This window comes from Schistocerca americana, chromosome 9, assembly GCF_021461395.2.
Source record: "Schistocerca americana isolate TAMUIC-IGC-003095 chromosome 9, iqSchAmer2.1, whole genome shotgun sequence".
Classification (NCBI taxonomy): domain Eukaryota; kingdom Metazoa; phylum Arthropoda; class Insecta; order Orthoptera; family Acrididae; genus Schistocerca; species Schistocerca americana.
This window is the reverse complement of record NC_060127.1, coordinates 149,538,020-149,556,424: the sequence shown is the minus strand read 5'-3', so window position 1 is coordinate 149,556,424 and position 18,405 is coordinate 149,538,020. Positions and strand designations below refer to the sequence as shown.

The 18,405-nt window shown below is 43.8% G+C and overlaps 1 protein-coding gene across 1 annotated transcript in view; it reads left to right on the top strand.

Annotated features, from left to right (window-relative positions):
* Positions 1–18,405, top strand: part of LOC124551041 (formin-like protein 20) — a 99,985-nt gene that overhangs the window by 30,054 nt on the left and 51,526 nt on the right. Inside the window, exons 3-5 of the mRNA XM_047125903.1 lie at positions 3,744–4,240; positions 11,900–12,404; positions 13,436–13,530. Of these exons, the coding sequence (XP_046981859.1) occupies positions 3,758–4,240; positions 11,900–12,404; positions 13,436–13,530 (1,083 nt within the window). The 5' untranslated portion in view covers positions 3,744–3,757. The remainder of the gene's footprint in view (positions 1–3,743; positions 4,241–11,899; positions 12,405–13,435; positions 13,531–18,405) is intronic.

Sequence of the window (18,405 nt, the reverse complement as noted above, 5' to 3'; positions counted from 1 at the left end):
CAGTGCTTCATCAAGGTGGTGTCCCCCGGAGAGGTCCCTCAAGGGAAGATGATGTTCTTTTCTTGAAACTCTCTTGAGAAAGTTTTCTGACAGATTGCAGAGCAACCCTGCTGCCACCAATTTACATCTCGCATAAATCCTGCGTAAATAAGAAAGGGAAACCAGGTCTCGTGCACAAATATATAGACAATTATTTTTCCCACGTTCTGTTTTTAAGTTGATTGGAAAAGTGAAGGAATAGTAGTTGTAGAAAGTACCCTCTGCTGTGCACCACAGTGTCTCTTATGGAGCATGAATGTGGGAGTGACCTAGAGAGAGGGATGTAGATAACTAACATGGCAGTCCTTTCTTGTTCCATCTCTTCATTGGTCATTGAGCATCGTTCATGTCTACATCTACACGATTTCTCTGTAATTCACCATTAGGTGCCTGTTAGAGGGTTCATCAAACCATGTTCAAGCTATTTCTCCAACGTTCCAGTTTTGAACAGTCTGATGAAAACAAACACTTAAAACTTTCCATGTGAGCTCTGATTTATCTTTTTTTATTATGCTGATTATTTATCCGTATGTAGTGGGGAACCAGCAAAACATTTTCACGCTTCGAGGAGAAAGTTGGTGACTGAAATTTCATGAGAAGATCCTGCCACAATGAAAGACACATTGTTTTGAATTATTGACATTCCACTTTGTATATTCTTTTTGTGACACTCCCACCCCTGTTTCAAGACAATACAAAATGAGCTGCCCTTCTTTGGACTTTCTCACTATCCTCCGTCAGTAATGCCTGACGTGGCTCCCACACTGCACCCGAGACTCCAGAAGAGGGCGCAGACGTATAGTATAAGCAATCTTTTTAATAGACCTGTGCATTTTCTGAGTGTTGTACCTGTAACCAAAAGTCTTTGGTATGTACAGATAGGCCAAGCTTGAGGTTTTCTTTGATTTGTTACAATGTGACGTATTTGAGTCTCTGTAGTTGTCGAGAGGAGTTAATTCAATTTTCTGATATAGTTTCCTAGAATTTTACTAAACCATTTTCTCTTTCTTTTTAAATATATAATAAAATGTAAAACAAAAAATATGTACAAAATCGTCACTGCATTCCTCTAAGGCTGTATGTCTAGTTTACATAAAAGATAAATCATAGTATGGCCAAAACATTTTTCTGGACCTTTCTCAGAATAGTTTCTGAATTGTAACTTAATGGTCGAAAGTACGCAAAAATAGAAAAACATGGATAGTAGTGTTTAAATTTTACTTCAGCTTCTCTGTAGCGAACAATGCAACACAGTTTAATGAATGTACACAGGTTCATGTTAAGGAATGTAGGTTAAAAAACAAAGTGAGCTATTTGAATGAATGCATGTCACGTCTAGATCAGATTTACGTATTATTAAAAATGGAAAACTGTTGTCAAAATTGTACAGATTCACTTTGGCAGTGGATTTATGGGAAGTTAGTTTTGTACTTATATTATTGATGGCCTGGGAATGCTTTTTGGACATATGTACCTCTAAATACATGCCCAACTCCAGTTTAACAGTCACAATTGCTTTGATGTTTGCACAGAAGACTGTGTTTACAGAACTTTCAGTCAAATTATGATTTTGAGTACTTTAACAAGAATATTGGCTGAGTTAAACAGATCAACACTTTGACCTGGACTGTCTCAGTAGGCTTCTAAACCCCTTCCCATTTGTCAGCTGCACTGTCTATTGTGCATACAAAAGATGGGAGGTGCACATTGCTTATGAAGCATTCCACAATCTTCCTCGCACAGCAGAGATTTTTTTTCCCCTGAGACTAAGTGTAAAGTAATTATCTGTATTACAATGAAAATAAAGTATAGAATTCATGTTCATAACTGTACAGTGTATACATTAAAGTACTGAAAGTCCGTCAAGAATATTTACAGGGTGTGATTCAAAAGTTTCAAGACTTAACTCGAAACTAGAAATTTATTGGATATTTAAGTACAGTGGACTAAAATTCTTCAAAATATAATCCTTCAGCATCAACATAGCACTGCCAGTGCATCTTCCACTGTTCGTAGCCCTTCTGAAAGGCCTCGAGTGTCATGCTGTCAAGGGCTCTCGTCGAAGCCTGCTGGATGGCATTGATGGAGTCGAATTGCTTCCCTTTTAGGCCGGTCTTGATTTAGGGGAAGAGGAAAAAGTCACTTGGAGCCAAGTTGGGGCTGTAGGGTGGCTGTGGCAGTGTTGTCACATTGAACTTGACCAAAACTTCGGCGCCTGCGCATGACGTGTGAGCAGGCACGTTGTCATGGTGGAGAATCCAGTCGCCCTTGATCTCCGTGTGGACGCAGCGAACTCAATCCCTCAAGTGGCGGAGCACCCCAGTGTAAAAGTCTCCCGAGTATGTCCACGAGCAACAAACTCCTTGTGAATCACTCCTTTACCATCAAGGAAAAAAAAAAAAGACAATCAGATGCACTTCACACACAACTTGCTCATGTGAGCTTTCTTGGGCTTCAGCGAGGAAGCAGTGTGCCATTCTGAGCTTCGATGCTTCAACTGAGGATCGTGTTTGTAGACCCAGGTCTCATCACTAGTAACACCTTTCTCCAAAAGGTTCGGACCAACATTCAACCGTTGGAGCATTTCCTGGCACGCAGTCGTGCGCCGTTTCTTATGATCCATCGACAAAACATTCGGCACCAGTTTGGCACACACTATTTGCATCATCAAATTCTCCGTCACAATCCTCCACACCGTACTCTAAGTCCCAGTTCATTGGCAATTAATCTAGTACTAAGACGAAGGTCATTGTTTAAAAGTTCCCGCACTCTCTCCACATTTTGATCCATTTGGCTTGATGATGGCCTCCCAGAGTGGTTGTCGTCTTCAACATTCCCACGGCCATCTTTGAAACGTTTGTGCCACATGGAAACCATTGCACGGGACATGGCTTCTTCCTTAAAGGCCTCTTGAATTATACTGAGAGTCTCCGTGGCAGTTTTGTTCAGTCGCACGCAAAACTTAATCGCATAATGCTGCTCAAAGTGCTGCTCCATTTTCGCCTCTCCCACTTTTTGACCGAGGTCAATGACAAGCACTAATGCTGCAAGTGATGTGCACTCTCCAGGTTTCTGGAGACAACTGTCACAGTGTCAGTTCGTTCCCTGAGACCCCCCACTATTTCCCCCACCCTTCGGAACCGGTCTGCGCGCGCTCCACTATTCAGAAATGAATCAGTCTTGAAACTTCTGAATCACACCTTGTACACCTGTAACAATTGCTTGAATCACAAAATATTATTGTTAATAATAAATCTCCACAAATCTATAGTGATGAAAGATACAAAGCTAGCTCTCTCTCTCTCTCTCTCTCTCTCTCTCACACACACACACACACACACACACACACACACACACACACAATATCATGCATGTAGTCAGGTTTAAAAATTGAAATAAAAAAGAGAAAACACTGAAAATAATGAAAATGCTACATCAAATAACTGCAGCTTCCTGATCCACAGAATAAATGTGGTGAGCCAGCCACACTGCAAAACACTAAAATCTTCAGCCTGAAAGCTTGGGTGTTCTTTTTCCCCGAGATGTGGATTTGTTGACAGGCGCAATTTGAGTGAGTGAGTGAGTGTTTGTGTGTGTGTGTGTGTGTGTGTGTGTGTGTGTGTGTGTGTGAGAGAGAGAGAGAGAGAGAGAGAGAGAGAGAGAGAGAGAGAATCATCCTGCATCAGACTAAATCTTTGTTCCAGGTAGCAGTAAAGTGATGACTGTCTCAACAGCATCAGGCACGTCTGATGGTCCTCCCATTCCATCGTGCTCTCCCATGGAGCAACATAATCAAAAACAGCAACAGCAGCAGCAACAGCAAAAGCACCAGCAGCAGCAGCAGCAGCAACAACAACAACATCCACCACCACCACAGCAGCAGCCAAAGCAACCCCAACAACAGAAGCAAATCCAGCCACAACAGGCCCAACTGCAGCAGAAACAAATGCAGCCTCAGCAGAAGCAGCAGCAGCAGCAGCAACAACAGAAACCACAGCTCCAGCAGCACCAGCAGCTGCAGAAGCCACAACAACCGTCACAGCCTCCACCACCTCCTCCGCCGCCGCCACCCCCTCCACCTCCGCCACAGCAGCAGGCGCAGCATCAACAACAGAAACCACAGCCGCCACAGACACACCCACAGCCCCAGAGGCCACAACAGCCCGGAGCCACTAATGGGAGCCTACCTCACAATTCACCTGTGAGTTACTTCCCATTTTAATTGTAGGTTGACACTGTTTATACACATTACTTCTATTCTGGAGGTCTAGCTGAGTTATAAACAACATTTTGCATTGGAGGGCAACGTGGAGGGTAAAAATCGTATAGGAAGACCAAGAAATGAATACATTAAGCAGATTCAGAAGGATGTAGGTTGCAGTAAGTACTGGGAGATGAAGAAGCTTTCACAGGATAGAGTAGCATGGAGAGCTGCATCACACCAGTCTCAGGACTGAAGGCCACAACAACAACAACAACAACAATAAGGTAACGTTATAGAAAAGAAATAATGTCATTCTAGAAGACTGAAAGATAATGTTAAAAAATTGTAAACTTCACTCAAGAATTAGGCCTAGGGCTGTCCCGGCTGGGTGACTGCTGCCTACAAGACAGTACGAGGATCAGTCTAATCTGTGATCGTGAGACACGTGATCAGCACGTCACCAGTCAGCTAGTGTCACAAAGATGAGTGCACACTGTCCCAATCCTCCCAGTGAGGAAAAAACCCATGCCTTATCAGGAATTGAACCCATATCCTCCACATAAGGAGCCCCCCTCAGGGGCTCACAGTTCTTTCATGAGTTCACGAGTGGCGCACATGGGGCCCCGAGCTATTGCAGCCAATTCTTCCTCCCCTGGCTGTATTTCCTTCACCCTGCTCTCCCTCCTTATCCTCACTCCTTCCCCGTTACCCCCTCCTTCCCCCCTCGTGGTTTTCTGATTTATATCAACCTGGCTATCCACCTGGTTTCCTGTAATGCTTGCAATTCTCCCTTCCCTGGCTGTATTTCCTTCACCCTGCTCTCCCTCCCTATCCTCACTCCTTCCCCGTTACCCCCTCCTTCCCCCCTCGTGGTTTTCTGATTTATATCAACCTGGCTATCCACCTGGTTTCCTGTAATGCTTGCTATTTGGGGAAGAATGTCCTCCCTAACATCAATGGTGTGGATTCCTCTCCCCCCTTCCTTCCCCTCTTGACAACATGGATCACATTACTGATAGCTGAACTGTTCCTTCCCCATGTATGCTGAGGAGTGGTTGTTTGTCTCCTTGGAGCATGCCAGACAGCCCTAGCTGTGGCTGGGTGGTGCCCATGGGGAGAGCCTCTGTTCAGAGTGGGTGGTATCAGGGCAGAAGCTTGGCACATGAAGTGTATCAAGCTGAAGAAATCTGGCCATTCTCATACAGCCATCTCTTCATATGAGCTGTCAACCTTCCCTTCCTTGGCTACACCATGGGAGGAAGGCCAGGCTTGCTGTCTTGGGATGAAACACTTTCCCCACTGCCTCGTCTGTACTAGGACAGAATTGGGACACATTCACTGCCAAAGTGAAGTGGAGTCTTGTAGAAAGATGTGGTCAGGCTGCCTGTTGAACAAGACTTCCTCCACTCCATGAGGGAAGCCTCTGTGTTCCACCACGTGCATGTCTCAGTTGTGCTGAAGGCCACTCCCCTCACTCACCAGATTGACCGGCTTACAAGAGAGAGAGAAGAAGATGCAAGAATAAAATTCCCTTGATCACTTGTCTTATGCTGAGGCTCGCCAAAAATATGAGAGATTCCATCCAGTGTCAGATTCTTCAATGTTTGCCACTGTTACTTTATTTCCTCCTCCTACCTCTTCCTTACCCCAACCTCATTCCCATGACCTCCCATCTGGGAGCTGCTCCTCCTCCACGGCCAAAGAAGTGCCCCCATTCTACAGCACCTGCCGGTGTTAGGGCTCCCTCCTGGGGACCCATTTCCCCGGTGTCTCTCAGGTCAGAGGACTCCAACCAGATTCAGCCACAAGACATACCGTTTGTGTGCCCCAAGGTTGCCCTCTTTCGGTTCCAGATCTTTCAGATGCTTGTACTCCCTTCCCTGCCCTCCTCCACCTCTGAAATAGGAGGAGGAGGAGGAGGAGAAACATAAGTCCCAAGACAAGGCTACCACTCCCCCCCCCCCCCCTCCCCGAGATCCCAGAGCTGCCATTTCCCCCCTCACAACCTGAGTCTGACGTCTTATTTATGGATGTCACCCCATCCTGGTCAGTAATGACTACAGACTGAGTGAAATGTCCTCCTCCTTCTTTATGTCTAACCTGATCTCTCACCACATGAGGATCCAGTGGAATTGCAACGGATACTATTGTCACCTTCCGGAAATGAAACGTCATGTCTCCTATTCTGCATTATGTGTTGTTCCTCAAGAAATGCATTTCCCTGATGACCACTCTCCAACATTCGGTGGTTATCAGGCATTTTTTCAGAACTGTGCCGGCCCCGGCATAGCATCTGGTGGGGTCTGCACTCTGGTTCGCTCCGATATTATTAGTGACTGGATCCCACTACATACCAACCTGGAAGAAATAGTATTTTGAGTGCAAATGACTCCAGCACTCACCAATTGGAATGTCTACCTCCCTCTAGGTAGGTCACTTCCTTATGTTGCACTGTCTATCTTAATCCAGTAACTCCCGCCCTTGTTTCTCCTCATAGGGGACTTCAATGTCCACCACCCATTGTGGGGGAGTGTCACTTCAATGGGTAGGAGTCTCCTAACTGACCAACTTATTAAGGACCTTGATTTGTGCCTCCTCAATGATGTTTCCCCAACCCACATGATGACCTTTGTGACAGTCATCACTTTCCGGTGATTCTATCATTCCCCTGCTGCCGCCAAGCAGACCGGCCCCAATGTTGGGCATTCAGCAGGGCCAATTGTTGAGTTGAACAGAGCCCTCTCTGTTTCATCCCACACCATGCTGAGCTCTATAATGAACCATTCACTGAATGGGAATTGGTACAGGCTCTTACCGCTTCACGAGACACGGCCCCAGGCCCGGATTCCATCCACAACCAGATGATCCAACACTTGGAGGTTCCCCAGAGGCAACATCTCAGGGACTTCAACCGCATTTGGCTCACAGGTGCTTTTCTGTCACAGTGGTGAGACAGAATAGTTATCCCCGTCCTTAAGGGTGGGAAGGACCCAACATCTCTAGACAGTTACCACCCAGCTATCCTGATGAATGTACTATGTAAACTGCGTGAGAGGATGGTTAGCTTCAGATAATGTTGGGTACTCGAATCTCGGGCCTTTTGTCCCTGTATCAGTGTGGCTTTCAGGCAGAACGATCTCCAACTGACCTTCTGTAGTAACCACAACCAACAGCGGGAACGCCCCGGGCCGCAGATTGGAGCCACCAGGCGGGCAAGCCGGCGGCGGCGGAGCATGCACCACCGGGCAAACACTGGACGAGTCGGACGACAGACCAACGACAACTGACGACGACTGACCACGACCGACTATGAGCGACACAACGAGGAAGAGACAAACAACGGAGGCCTGTGGAAACCACAACATCAAACACCAAACGTAAATCCACTCGGAACCAGAGCCAGGCAAACGCCAACAACGAGCAATGACCAGAACACAGTACCGCCGAGAGAGAAACAAAATCCAGAGCGAGTACCAGACTGGCTTGACCAGGGCAGAGCGGGTCCCTATATACGAAACCAGAGGGAGCGGCTATTGGCCGCTGTCTGCACGTGGCTTAGCAGTGGCGCCCTCGCTGTGCGAGAGCTGCTGCGCGGAATAGCCGCTGCAGAGGCGGAGCCCTCTATGGGCTGACCACGTCCATTTGTTCTGCCGCGTGTTAGACTTCCACGGCGGAAGGTACTAGACCTTTTACTCATATTGGAAACAGCCATCCGACAGGCTTTTACTCATTGCCAGCACCTTATCGCAGTCTTCGACATTCATAAGGCATACAAAATGACTTGGCACTATCACATTTTAGTTACCTTCCATGACTGGGACTTCTGTGGTCGCTTCAGATTTTTATCTGCGAGTTTTTATCTCACTGGCTCTTCCGGGTTCAAGTTGGCACTTCAATCAGCGCCCCTCGGATTCAGAAAAATGGTATCCTATAGGATTCTGTGCTAAGTGACACACTCTTCCTCATTGCCATCAATCGGCTTGTGACCTCTGTTGGGCCTCTGGTTGTACATCGACGATTTTTGCATCTCGTGCAGCTCCCACTTGGTGGCTCCTGCTGAGCACCAGCTCCAAGGCGCCATCCAATGGGCCTCTGCATGGACCAGTTCCCATGGCTTCCAGTTTTCTCCCTCCAAAATGCGGATTCTGTATTTTTGTCGTCGACCTACAGTACACTGTGATCCAGAACTTTATTTAGATGACCAGCTCGTCAATGTTGTAGCAAGGTCTCATTTCTTGGGCCTTATTTTTGATAAAAAGCTGACATGTCTGCCCCATATTGTCACCTAAAGACTACGTGCATGCATATGCCTAATGCACTCTGCCTCCTGGCCACACATCTTGGGGTGCAGACCGTACCACTCTTCTCCATCTTTACCATACTCTGGTCTTCAAAAATGGTTCAAATGGCTCTGAGCACTATGGGACTTAACTTCTGAGGTCATCATTCCCCTAGAACTTAGAACTACTTAAATCTAACTAACCTAAGGACATCACACACATCCATGCCCAAGACAGGATTCGAACCTGCGACCGTAGCGGTTGCGCGGTTCCAGACTGCAGCGCCTAGAACCGCTCGGCGACTCCGGCCGGCACTCTGGCCTTATCCAGACCAAATTGTGGTGGTCAGGTTTATGGCTTAGTAGCGCTTTCTACTTTGAAACTGCTTGACCCTGTTCACCACAGTGAGGTGTCCGCTAATTGGTGCCTTTTGCACTAGTTCTGTTGATAGTCTCCTCACAGAAGCAGTGGTTCCTCCTCTACACATACAATGGGGCCAACTCCTAGTTACTTAATTGCCATTCGCCAATTCCCTGATCATCCCATGTATCCTGTGCTCTTTGGCAATGAGGGATGCCTCCCCCCCGAAACCTGCCCATGAGTGGGATTGCCAGTTGACATGCATCTTACTTCCCACTGTAGGGATCTCCATCTCCACTCACTGGAATGCACCCCGTGTCTTTCCTCCCATACCTCCCTTGGATGGTGCCTAACCATGGATTAGGACTGATTTATTCTAGGGTCCTAAGATCTCTGTCGCCCTTATGGTTTTCCAGCGTCTTGTATGTGCCATCCTTGCATAGTAAGGTGCCACTATCTTTTACACTGATGGTTCTAAGACAGTCGATAAAGTGGGATATGCTTCCACATTTCCTACTAGCTTCGAACACCATTTATTGCCTGGATCATGTAGTGTGTTCACAGCAGAGCTTCTAGCCACTCGCAGAGCTCTCCTTTCTGTTTCTCAGGCCTCCCTCCACGGTTGTTTAATTTGTTCAGATTCAATGAGCAGCCTGCAAGCTAACGACCGATGCTACTCTCTTCACCCTTTGGTCTCTGTTTTCCACAATCTTCTCTCTTCCCTTGGTCATGCTGCCTGTTTCATTGTCTTCCTCTGGGTCCCAAGTCATGTGGACATCCCAGGGAATCAACTGGCTGACCGTTTGGCTAGAAAAGCAGGTACGTACCTTTCATTTCCTTTCATGATATCGGCTGCGGATATGCAGATCTACGTCAAATCTCTCGTCGCCCAAAAATGGAATGACATCTGGTGCGCTACTGCTCATAGTAATAAACTCGGCACAATCGAGAAGTCTACTGCAGTTTGGCGCTCTTCCTTCCACTCTTCTCGGAAGGAGTCCACTGTTTTATGCCATCTACATATTGGTCATACAAGGCTCACTCGTTGTTTCCTCCTACTTAATGACCCCCATTCCCAAGATGTGGTTGTGGAGCCAGACTGATGGTATCCCACATATTGGTGGAATGTCTCCTTCTTTTTGCCCTTCATGCTAAGTATAGTCATCCTGATTCCTTGAATTTAGTATTAGGAGACGATTCACGGATGTTTGAACTGGTCCTCACTTTCCTCCGTGAAAGTGGTTTTTATTTCCAGATATAAGGTTGTACTTTAGTCTTGGAGCAGGGGCAAGGTAGTTGTGGTTGGGACCTCTTTTTCAGTCTTCTCGATCTGGGACCCCATGACCATGTTTCCATGGAAAGATTGCCCCCATTTTCTCCAGATTTTAGATTTGGTCTCAGCTTTTTTGCCTTTCATTATGTCTGTTTAATCTTCCTTATTTTGTAATTTGACTCCCCTGACTGGATCCATCCACATTTAGCAGACCCTCTTTCTTGTGTGACTAATTTCAGAATCGCGGGACTGATGACCTTGCTGTTTGGTCCCATAACCCATCTCAATTAATCATCCATGTAGTGATCACGCTGACCACTTAGCTGTGGAGGTGGATGAGGGATAGGTTGGAGAATGTTGGAAAGGAAGGGAATGTCATATTAACCCCAGGATAAGAAAGGGACTGTTGTGTTCCGAGGAGGAGAGACAGACGCAGTGGGAGGCATCAGAGACAAAAAAAAAACACTCAGTCATTTCAGTCCAGAGATTATGAGCACAGAGTGGGAACTAAAGATGGATTGGACGTAGAGAAGTGAGTAGCGCAGTTAACACTTTGGAGTCCGGCCACTCAGAAGAATATCAGGCCTAAGAAAGCAGCCATTTATGCCATTATTTAAAGTGTTACTTGCACATATGTAATTGATGTATCTTAAAGAGTAATACATATGAAAAGGGATCAAATGTCAATATTTATTATTCATATTTGCTTTTTTACTGTGGTGGCTTATATATTTTGAAATAATAATGACATAAAGGACAGTTATCCTCCCAAGAAGGAAGTGCGAGGTGAGTTATTGTGTAATTTCTTCCTTTCAAGTTCCCAAAATTTCTTGCTGACTCAACAAACATGATGTATTTGTAGCAGTATTACGGCAAACTGCAGAACCCAACAAGTACTTGCACGAAATTATCTTAGTGTGATCATGTTGGCTCAGCCATTCAGGACAGCAGTTGTTACATTGGCTAATGTTTCTTTAAGAATAATTCTAGAAACTGATAACAAAAGGCAGTACCAGTCAAAGAACAGGTATCATGATGCAGTTGAAGTAGTCTGCAACTGGTTGCTTTTGTAGACCTGGTGATTATATTTCTGTGAGCTGTGTGAAAGGTGAAAAATATTCCTGCTTGCAACAGATTGTCGTAACAGTATAAAAAGAACCTTTAATCCAATATTCTTATGTTTCGTGTACAGCAACTGGTGCAGAACTACTTTCATTTCACGCTAATCTGTGTCCCTTCACTTGAGAACCTATTTAATTGCCCCAACCATGTTCCTTCCATTAACTGGCTCACATATGCAATTGTTTGTTCCACTAATAATGTAAAAAATTGTTGAGATGGGAAAATATCTGAAACGGCCACCTGGGTGTATGGCACTGTATTTCCCTAATGGGAAAGAACGTGTTTAAGCATATTTTTGCCACTGTCAAAAAAAAGTTTTCCCTAATGGGAAATACAGTGACTGCCTTGTAAAATATTTTGTTGTGTTTCTCATCCTTAGGTGATACAAAAGATATCATTGCCATTTTCGACATAGAACCGAAAGATCGTCAGGTGATGCGAATATGTTACATAGCAAGTTGTCTGCTGAAGGTCTCCAGATGCACACTCACAGTGTGACTGTATCTGCTGTTATCATAGCACTGATATGCTTACATTGTGAATGCCTCTCCGGGCATCTAACAGTTGCTTTCTGTGACAGAGATGCTTTTGTGACGGAGATTTTGTTTGCTTTTCTTTCAGGGCTCAGATATGCGTCAGGCACCTCGACCAAGGCAGGGACATGACATGGGACCGAGGATGCCTCCCGGTGGCGGAAGTGGCTACGGCCCGCATCGTCCGATGCCTCCGGCGCCACCTCCGCCACCCCCGCCCGGCCAGCCCGGGATCAGTGGCCCAGCAGCCGGCCGCTACCCGCCGCCCCCACCACCGCGCTATGGCCCACCTCTGCCACCTATGCGGCCTCCCCCGCCACCCCCTTTCGGCCTGCTGCCTCCTGCCCCACCACCCCCTCCACCACCCTCATCCGGTGCTGCGAGGGCCGCAGCTGCTGCCGCAGCCTTCCTTTCACGACCTCCCCCTCCGCCCCCACCTCCTGCGTGCAGGGGATACGCTGCACGCTGCGGGGTGCCGCCGCCCGTGCTGCGGCAGCTGTTGCTGGTGAGACCGCCCCCTCCGCCCCCGCGGGCGGCTCCCGGCCCTCGGCCTCCGCCTCCTGACAGGTGCCCTCCCCTTGGCCAGCCTCCCGGTGAGTGAGTGGCACCACCTCTTTTGGAGATTATGTTAATTTTTGATGCCTGCGATATTTTTATTTTTCACTTTGTCTCTCTCTGTCTTTTAAACTTTTTGCCCTAGGCAGTTGATGGTGCACAGAGTTAATTATTGTAGCAGTTGTAGTGGAAACCTAACAGTTGTTAAAGAACGTGTTTAAGCATATTTTTGCCACTGTCAAAAAAAAGTTTTCTTAAAATGATTTTGCAAACTTGAATAATGATTGACAGCTGATGTGCAGATTCCAAAAATTGCACTTGAGTAATAATATTTGTATTGACATTCACACATTATTTTGACCATAAAGCTTTGTTTCTTTGCTTTTACAGCAAATAAAATGCATGCAAGAAAAATGCTGTAAATTGCTTGTGTTCAGTGATTCTAATTGAGCTTTGATTTTACTCAGCATGCATTTCGCATGGTTGGAGGGTTTGAAGTTGTGTTTGTAGAACGAAAACAATATTGGAAAGAGTGAAATTCATGTAAAGATGCAGTATGTACTGATGGCAGGGCTTCTGTCATGCAGTCAAGTAAACCATATAAGCAAGGATTCTTTTATTTTTTTTTTTACTTTTGATAAAATATTTGTATTATTTATTGTTGTCTTATAACAGCTTGTGTGTAATATTTTATAAATTTTGGTACTAATTTAGGTCTCTTAGTACTGATCCTAACAGTAAGGTGCCATAAACCTTTAAAGAGTATAATTCTGGGGGTTTCCTTCAGTAGATGTCCTGTTTCCAGGTTTTCCTTGGCCACATTTCCTGTCATTGAGGGCTATCCATGGAACAGCTAAATGCCTTGACTACTGTCTTCTCCCTGATGCTGCCTTTTAAGCGATTACACCATGTTGCATTGTCTCCTCCTGCCACACACAGTTCATTTTAGTAAGGCAGTAAAAAAAAAGAATTGTTGGCTGTTTATGTAAGCCACTTCTGTGATACCCAGTCTGTGTTTGAGTGGGGAGCAGAAGTGTTCACCTGCAATACTTTCTGTCGTATGTCTAAGGTGCCGCTGGAGGCTCTTCGGTTGAAAGGATGTCACTGCCAGATGACCTCAAGAAGAAATGCACCGATACCCAGTGTGACATCTGCTCTATGACGGTGCGTACACTTTCCAGATTTCGTGCGAAGCACTGAAATATGAATAATATTGTCTCATTTTCCTGTTGATTATTTCAGATAATTTGTTCGTTTGTCTTACTGCGTGATCTTTGCTAGTGAAGTAAGTTATGACTTTTCTTAATGCAGCATCTTCCATTCATTGAACACAGTTGTACAGTACAGGTGTGTTTGGAAGCAACGGCGAGTGCAGACATGTATTGTATGTGTATATAAGAAACTTTGTTGTTTTGTGAAAGGAAATATGATCAGAAATATACAATTGCATTTATTACATTTATTGCTTGCAAAGCACTGGTGCGACCCAAACTAAAGTGTAATGTAATTGGAAAGACAAAAAATTTACTCAACAAGTGGGAGCAGAACACACACATAAAAGGAGGGTATAATTAGGCAAGCTTTCAGAGCTAGTGGCTCCTTCTTCAGGCAGTAGGTTTGAAGGGGAAGGAAAAGGACTGGAGAGATTTAAGAAAAGAGGTAGATTTTGGAAAAGTTGTCCGGACAGGGGGCATGGGAGACTTAATGGATGGGATGAGAAGGAAATATAGCTGAAGTGTGCGCAACACATACCATGCAGGACTTACAGGGGTATTTATATCGAATGTATAAAAGTAAAAGCAACAAAAATGGTCACAGGTGTTTCTTTTCCCACTCACAGGAAAGTGTCAGAGATTTGAAAAAACTGCACAGGCAGATGCTTGAAGGTAGACACAAACTATCCCGTGTAAACCCACTTCTAGAGTTTTGAGAACCACCTTTAAGTGATAACTATACAACCCCCCTACATATTGTTATTGTAGAAGACAAGGTTTGACTAATTACGGGCTGCACAGAGTTGTTTAAGAAATCACCCCTCCTGTGCCCCCATGCTAGTGTGAAACAGGAAGAAATCCTACTCACAGGTACAATGGTTTGTGGAGTTACACAGGAGGAGGTGTCTAACTTTTCCACTGTAAATAACTTGTGTCTTCTTGGATATTTGTGGTCTTTCTTCAGCTTGATGAATAGTGACAAGAGATGTATGAAACAAAGACCAAAGAAAATTTTGTGACTCGTTTAATCACAAAGATGCAGACATCATTCATCTCTTCAAAATGGTAACACACAACCTATGAAATATCATTTGTTTCAATGATGCAGGTTACCATTGAGAGTGGAACTAGCGTTGTTGCTTGCCTCACCGGTGCTAATTTCCGTTGTTCTGTGACTAATTGAAAACTAAATTCATGCGACTTAACCCGACAAGCCACGAGGACTATGCTTTGTCGATTTGTTCGGTAAGTGAATGTAGGTCAAAAATTAAACATCACTACTGTTCTAAATATTTTTCTTTGGTTCCTTGGAGAAATAAGTTGAGAGACCAAAACACCGGTTGTTATTAAGGACTGCTGCCTACTTTTCTCCTTAATCATCAATGCAGAAGTAACATGTTATTTTATTTGTATCGCACACACCTATGATATTATTCAACCAAGCAGCAACAATATTTCAATTTCTGCAAACTTGTTATTAAAATGCCACATCTCGCTTTATTTCTCTGTACACAACATTTTTTTTAAAAGTTAACCAACTTAGCTTGAAAAAAAGCATTTGATTTTTTTCTATATAGAAATTAATATTGATATTTAAGTGAAAGCAAATAAAATATGGTAGGAGATTCTTCATCAGAGATTCATTTATGAGAGTCATTGTCTTGCATTTAATTAACATCATTTCACCAATGTAGAAACTTGGTTCTTGGATATTCAATCTTTCTGTTTTAATACTTTTGTTTTATTTTCAATTACATTTATTTATAGTAAGGAATTTTAATTGATATAATCAAAATGTTATTAAATTTGCTTTTTATCTAACATCAAAATATCAGTGTTAACCAAAAAAGACAACTACCGGCCCATGTGGCTTAAGCAGTCAAAGATAAAACTGTTCATGATAGCTATCTACTTACTAAAAATTCAGCTTTGGTACATTTAGTACTTGCTTCACCAATGTGATAAAAATAACTTTATTCCCACTAATACCTATTGCTTGCATGCTTGTGTGTCATAACTGTTATGCAAAATAATTATCCCTAATCAGAGGTGCCACTTTTCTTCTACCAAACACTAATATACTACTTCATTTCATTTCTGTCTAGTCTAATCTCATCCCAAAAATACACTGCACATATTGATTAGTTCAGGTGATACTCCCTCTGTTAGTGTAGATGAAACCTTGTAAATTGCCATAAGTTTCTGGAAAAGTAGACGTACAAGTCTTCCCTAAATACATATCTTCTCGAAGTGTCAGAGTATAGGCGACTCTCTCAACCTTAAATTAAGCCAAATTGAATAACCCTTTGACTCCCCCCCCCCCCCCCCCCCCTTACAACAAAACATGTCACTATGTCATCAATTGAATGATTCTGCAAACTGTGGCCAATTTATTTTAGAGTTGATGAAATGCTTTCAAGTTTCCAGCCAGGTGGCTGTGCTAAAATACCGCAACATTTTGAAGAGTGACATACTCGTCGTCATCTGGGGAAGTGACGAGAAATTACAGACGTTGTAATATTTATGCTAGGGATGCACTCCATCCACCTGGTTGGCAGCGGCTGAGTACTGTTTGATGTCAAGTAGGGAGGGACTACCGTTTGGTGTCAGGTGGGGATGGTTGTGAGGTTGCAGCAGTGTGGTAGTGGGTGCGCCAGAGGCTGCGACGAGCACATCAGGTGCGTTCGACTGAGACACACAGAGAAATCAGTGACAGCAGAGTGTAGCATAAAGGAAGACCATACTTTTGTCTTTCAGAACACCGAGGTACTTTGCCGAGCAATCGGCTATTGGGACAGCATTACAAAGTAATCCTTATGAATTAGGATTCAGAAGAATCTAGTCCATAGGGACAAGTACCAACTGAGTTCGGCGCGGAATCCTGTGCTAGTGGCAATAGTATAGGAGTGCGCCCAGCAGTGTCCAGCACCAAGATGCATCAGGAATACAGAGACAAAGTTTGAGCACAGCCTCTGGCTCACTGGCACTGCAACCTCACCCTGGAGGGTGCACTTAGCTCGTATAGATATTAAGACATCAGCAATCTCTCAATACTTTGGCAAAAGATGGCAACTGTGGCATTCTTCGAAATGTCCTAGCATTTTAACACTGCCACCAACCAGGGAAATGTGAGAACTTTTCACCAATAGTAAATGCCGGAAGGTCTACATTTATACATTATTGTATTATGCATTAGATATTCTGACCTAGCGTTGCTGCTCTCTGGATTTGCAACTGCTGTTTATTTTAATGCTTTTCCCACCACAGATAGTCGTCCTGTAATTGAGCAGCTTTCATCATTATGAGATGTCATTTAAGTATGGAACAGATATATTACGCAATCGTTCTTACTATAAACAATAGTAGCTGCTTATCGTGCAATTTTCTTACAATAGAGGTTTTCCTCCGAAAACGTGCTACCTTTATAAATAGGGTGTTACAGTCCTTGAACATCCTTTCCCGTTATACATCTTTTTGTAGAGTGCCTATTATCTTTAAAAACTCACTCCAAATGTAGCTTTTCACATCAAAGATGCTGGAACTCATTTGTCTTGCGTACATTAAGTACACATTGATGCTGTCAGTCCCTACACTTGTTCTGTGCTCAATACTGTTTCTACTGAAGAAGTTCTACAAAAACCACAGCAGCAAAGTGGGGTACATAACATTAGCCATTACAAGCAACTCACACATTGAGAGAGATTTTCTCTTTGACTATTCAGAAAATGGATATACTGTTAAACGGTATTACAACAAAATACTTCTGTAGACAGAATTATTAATAACAGTGTTGATAGTATCAAGAGTGTAATAGAACTCAGATTTAATGAGTGTATGTCTTGTCTTTTTACAGTAAATGCTCTTATTTGTTATGAAGTCCTCAGATATTTCTAGTTGCCACTACAAGATAAAACCAAACTCCACTAACAAAATTGTGGAGGTTGTTCTGGGATACATTCAGAGTATTTTGGTATACGGGACATGCAGTCTCCATGGCCTCATCACAAAATAATAATGTAATTATGACTTATTCAGTTTGTTACCTCAATTATCCATGTTCATATGAAAAATCCTTTATGGCAGTAAAAAGGCAGTAATTAAACAAGATACTGAAAATCAAATCTTTGTTACTTCTGTAAGCTGTTACGTGGGCAATGTGCAAGTAGGATGACACATCCGTCTGCCCGTTTTAACCATTTAATAATATAGGTGTGCAACAGCAACTTTGGCTGGGACAGGTGCTGCACTCTTGGTGGTGCCTGAAAATGGGTACTCTATTCTGAATTGCTACAGAGAAATAACTTGAGTTTTTCACTGTCTAGCTAAATCATCATCGCTATCAGTGTTGCTCCAATCATAAACATCAATGTAATCTATGGTAGTAAAGTTATAATGTACCTGTACTGTCCAGTGCATAAAAAGGTTTTTGTCACATGAGTACCTAAATGTTCCGTGATTAATGGAAACAAGTCATCAAGTCTGAAGATCAGTGCTTGCTGATAAAGCGTAGATAGTTACAACCTGATCTATCGCACTAGTGTTTACTGTGTACAACAATGATAGAAATGTTAAAAGAGCATAATAAGGTAAAGTTTCACTGTAGTTAGCCATAACTATATATATGAAAATGGTTTGAATGAATTTAGATTGCAGAATAAAAATGGTGGCCAGCTCCAAAATTGAACAAAAGTTAAATTTGGTAAATGGCTGTAATGACTTTGAAACTGCACAAAAACTGAGCAAGAATGATAATTACGGCAACTGAACAAAATAGATTCACGTGAGCTTAGACGTGGAAAACGTGTAACATAAACACTAAAGACGT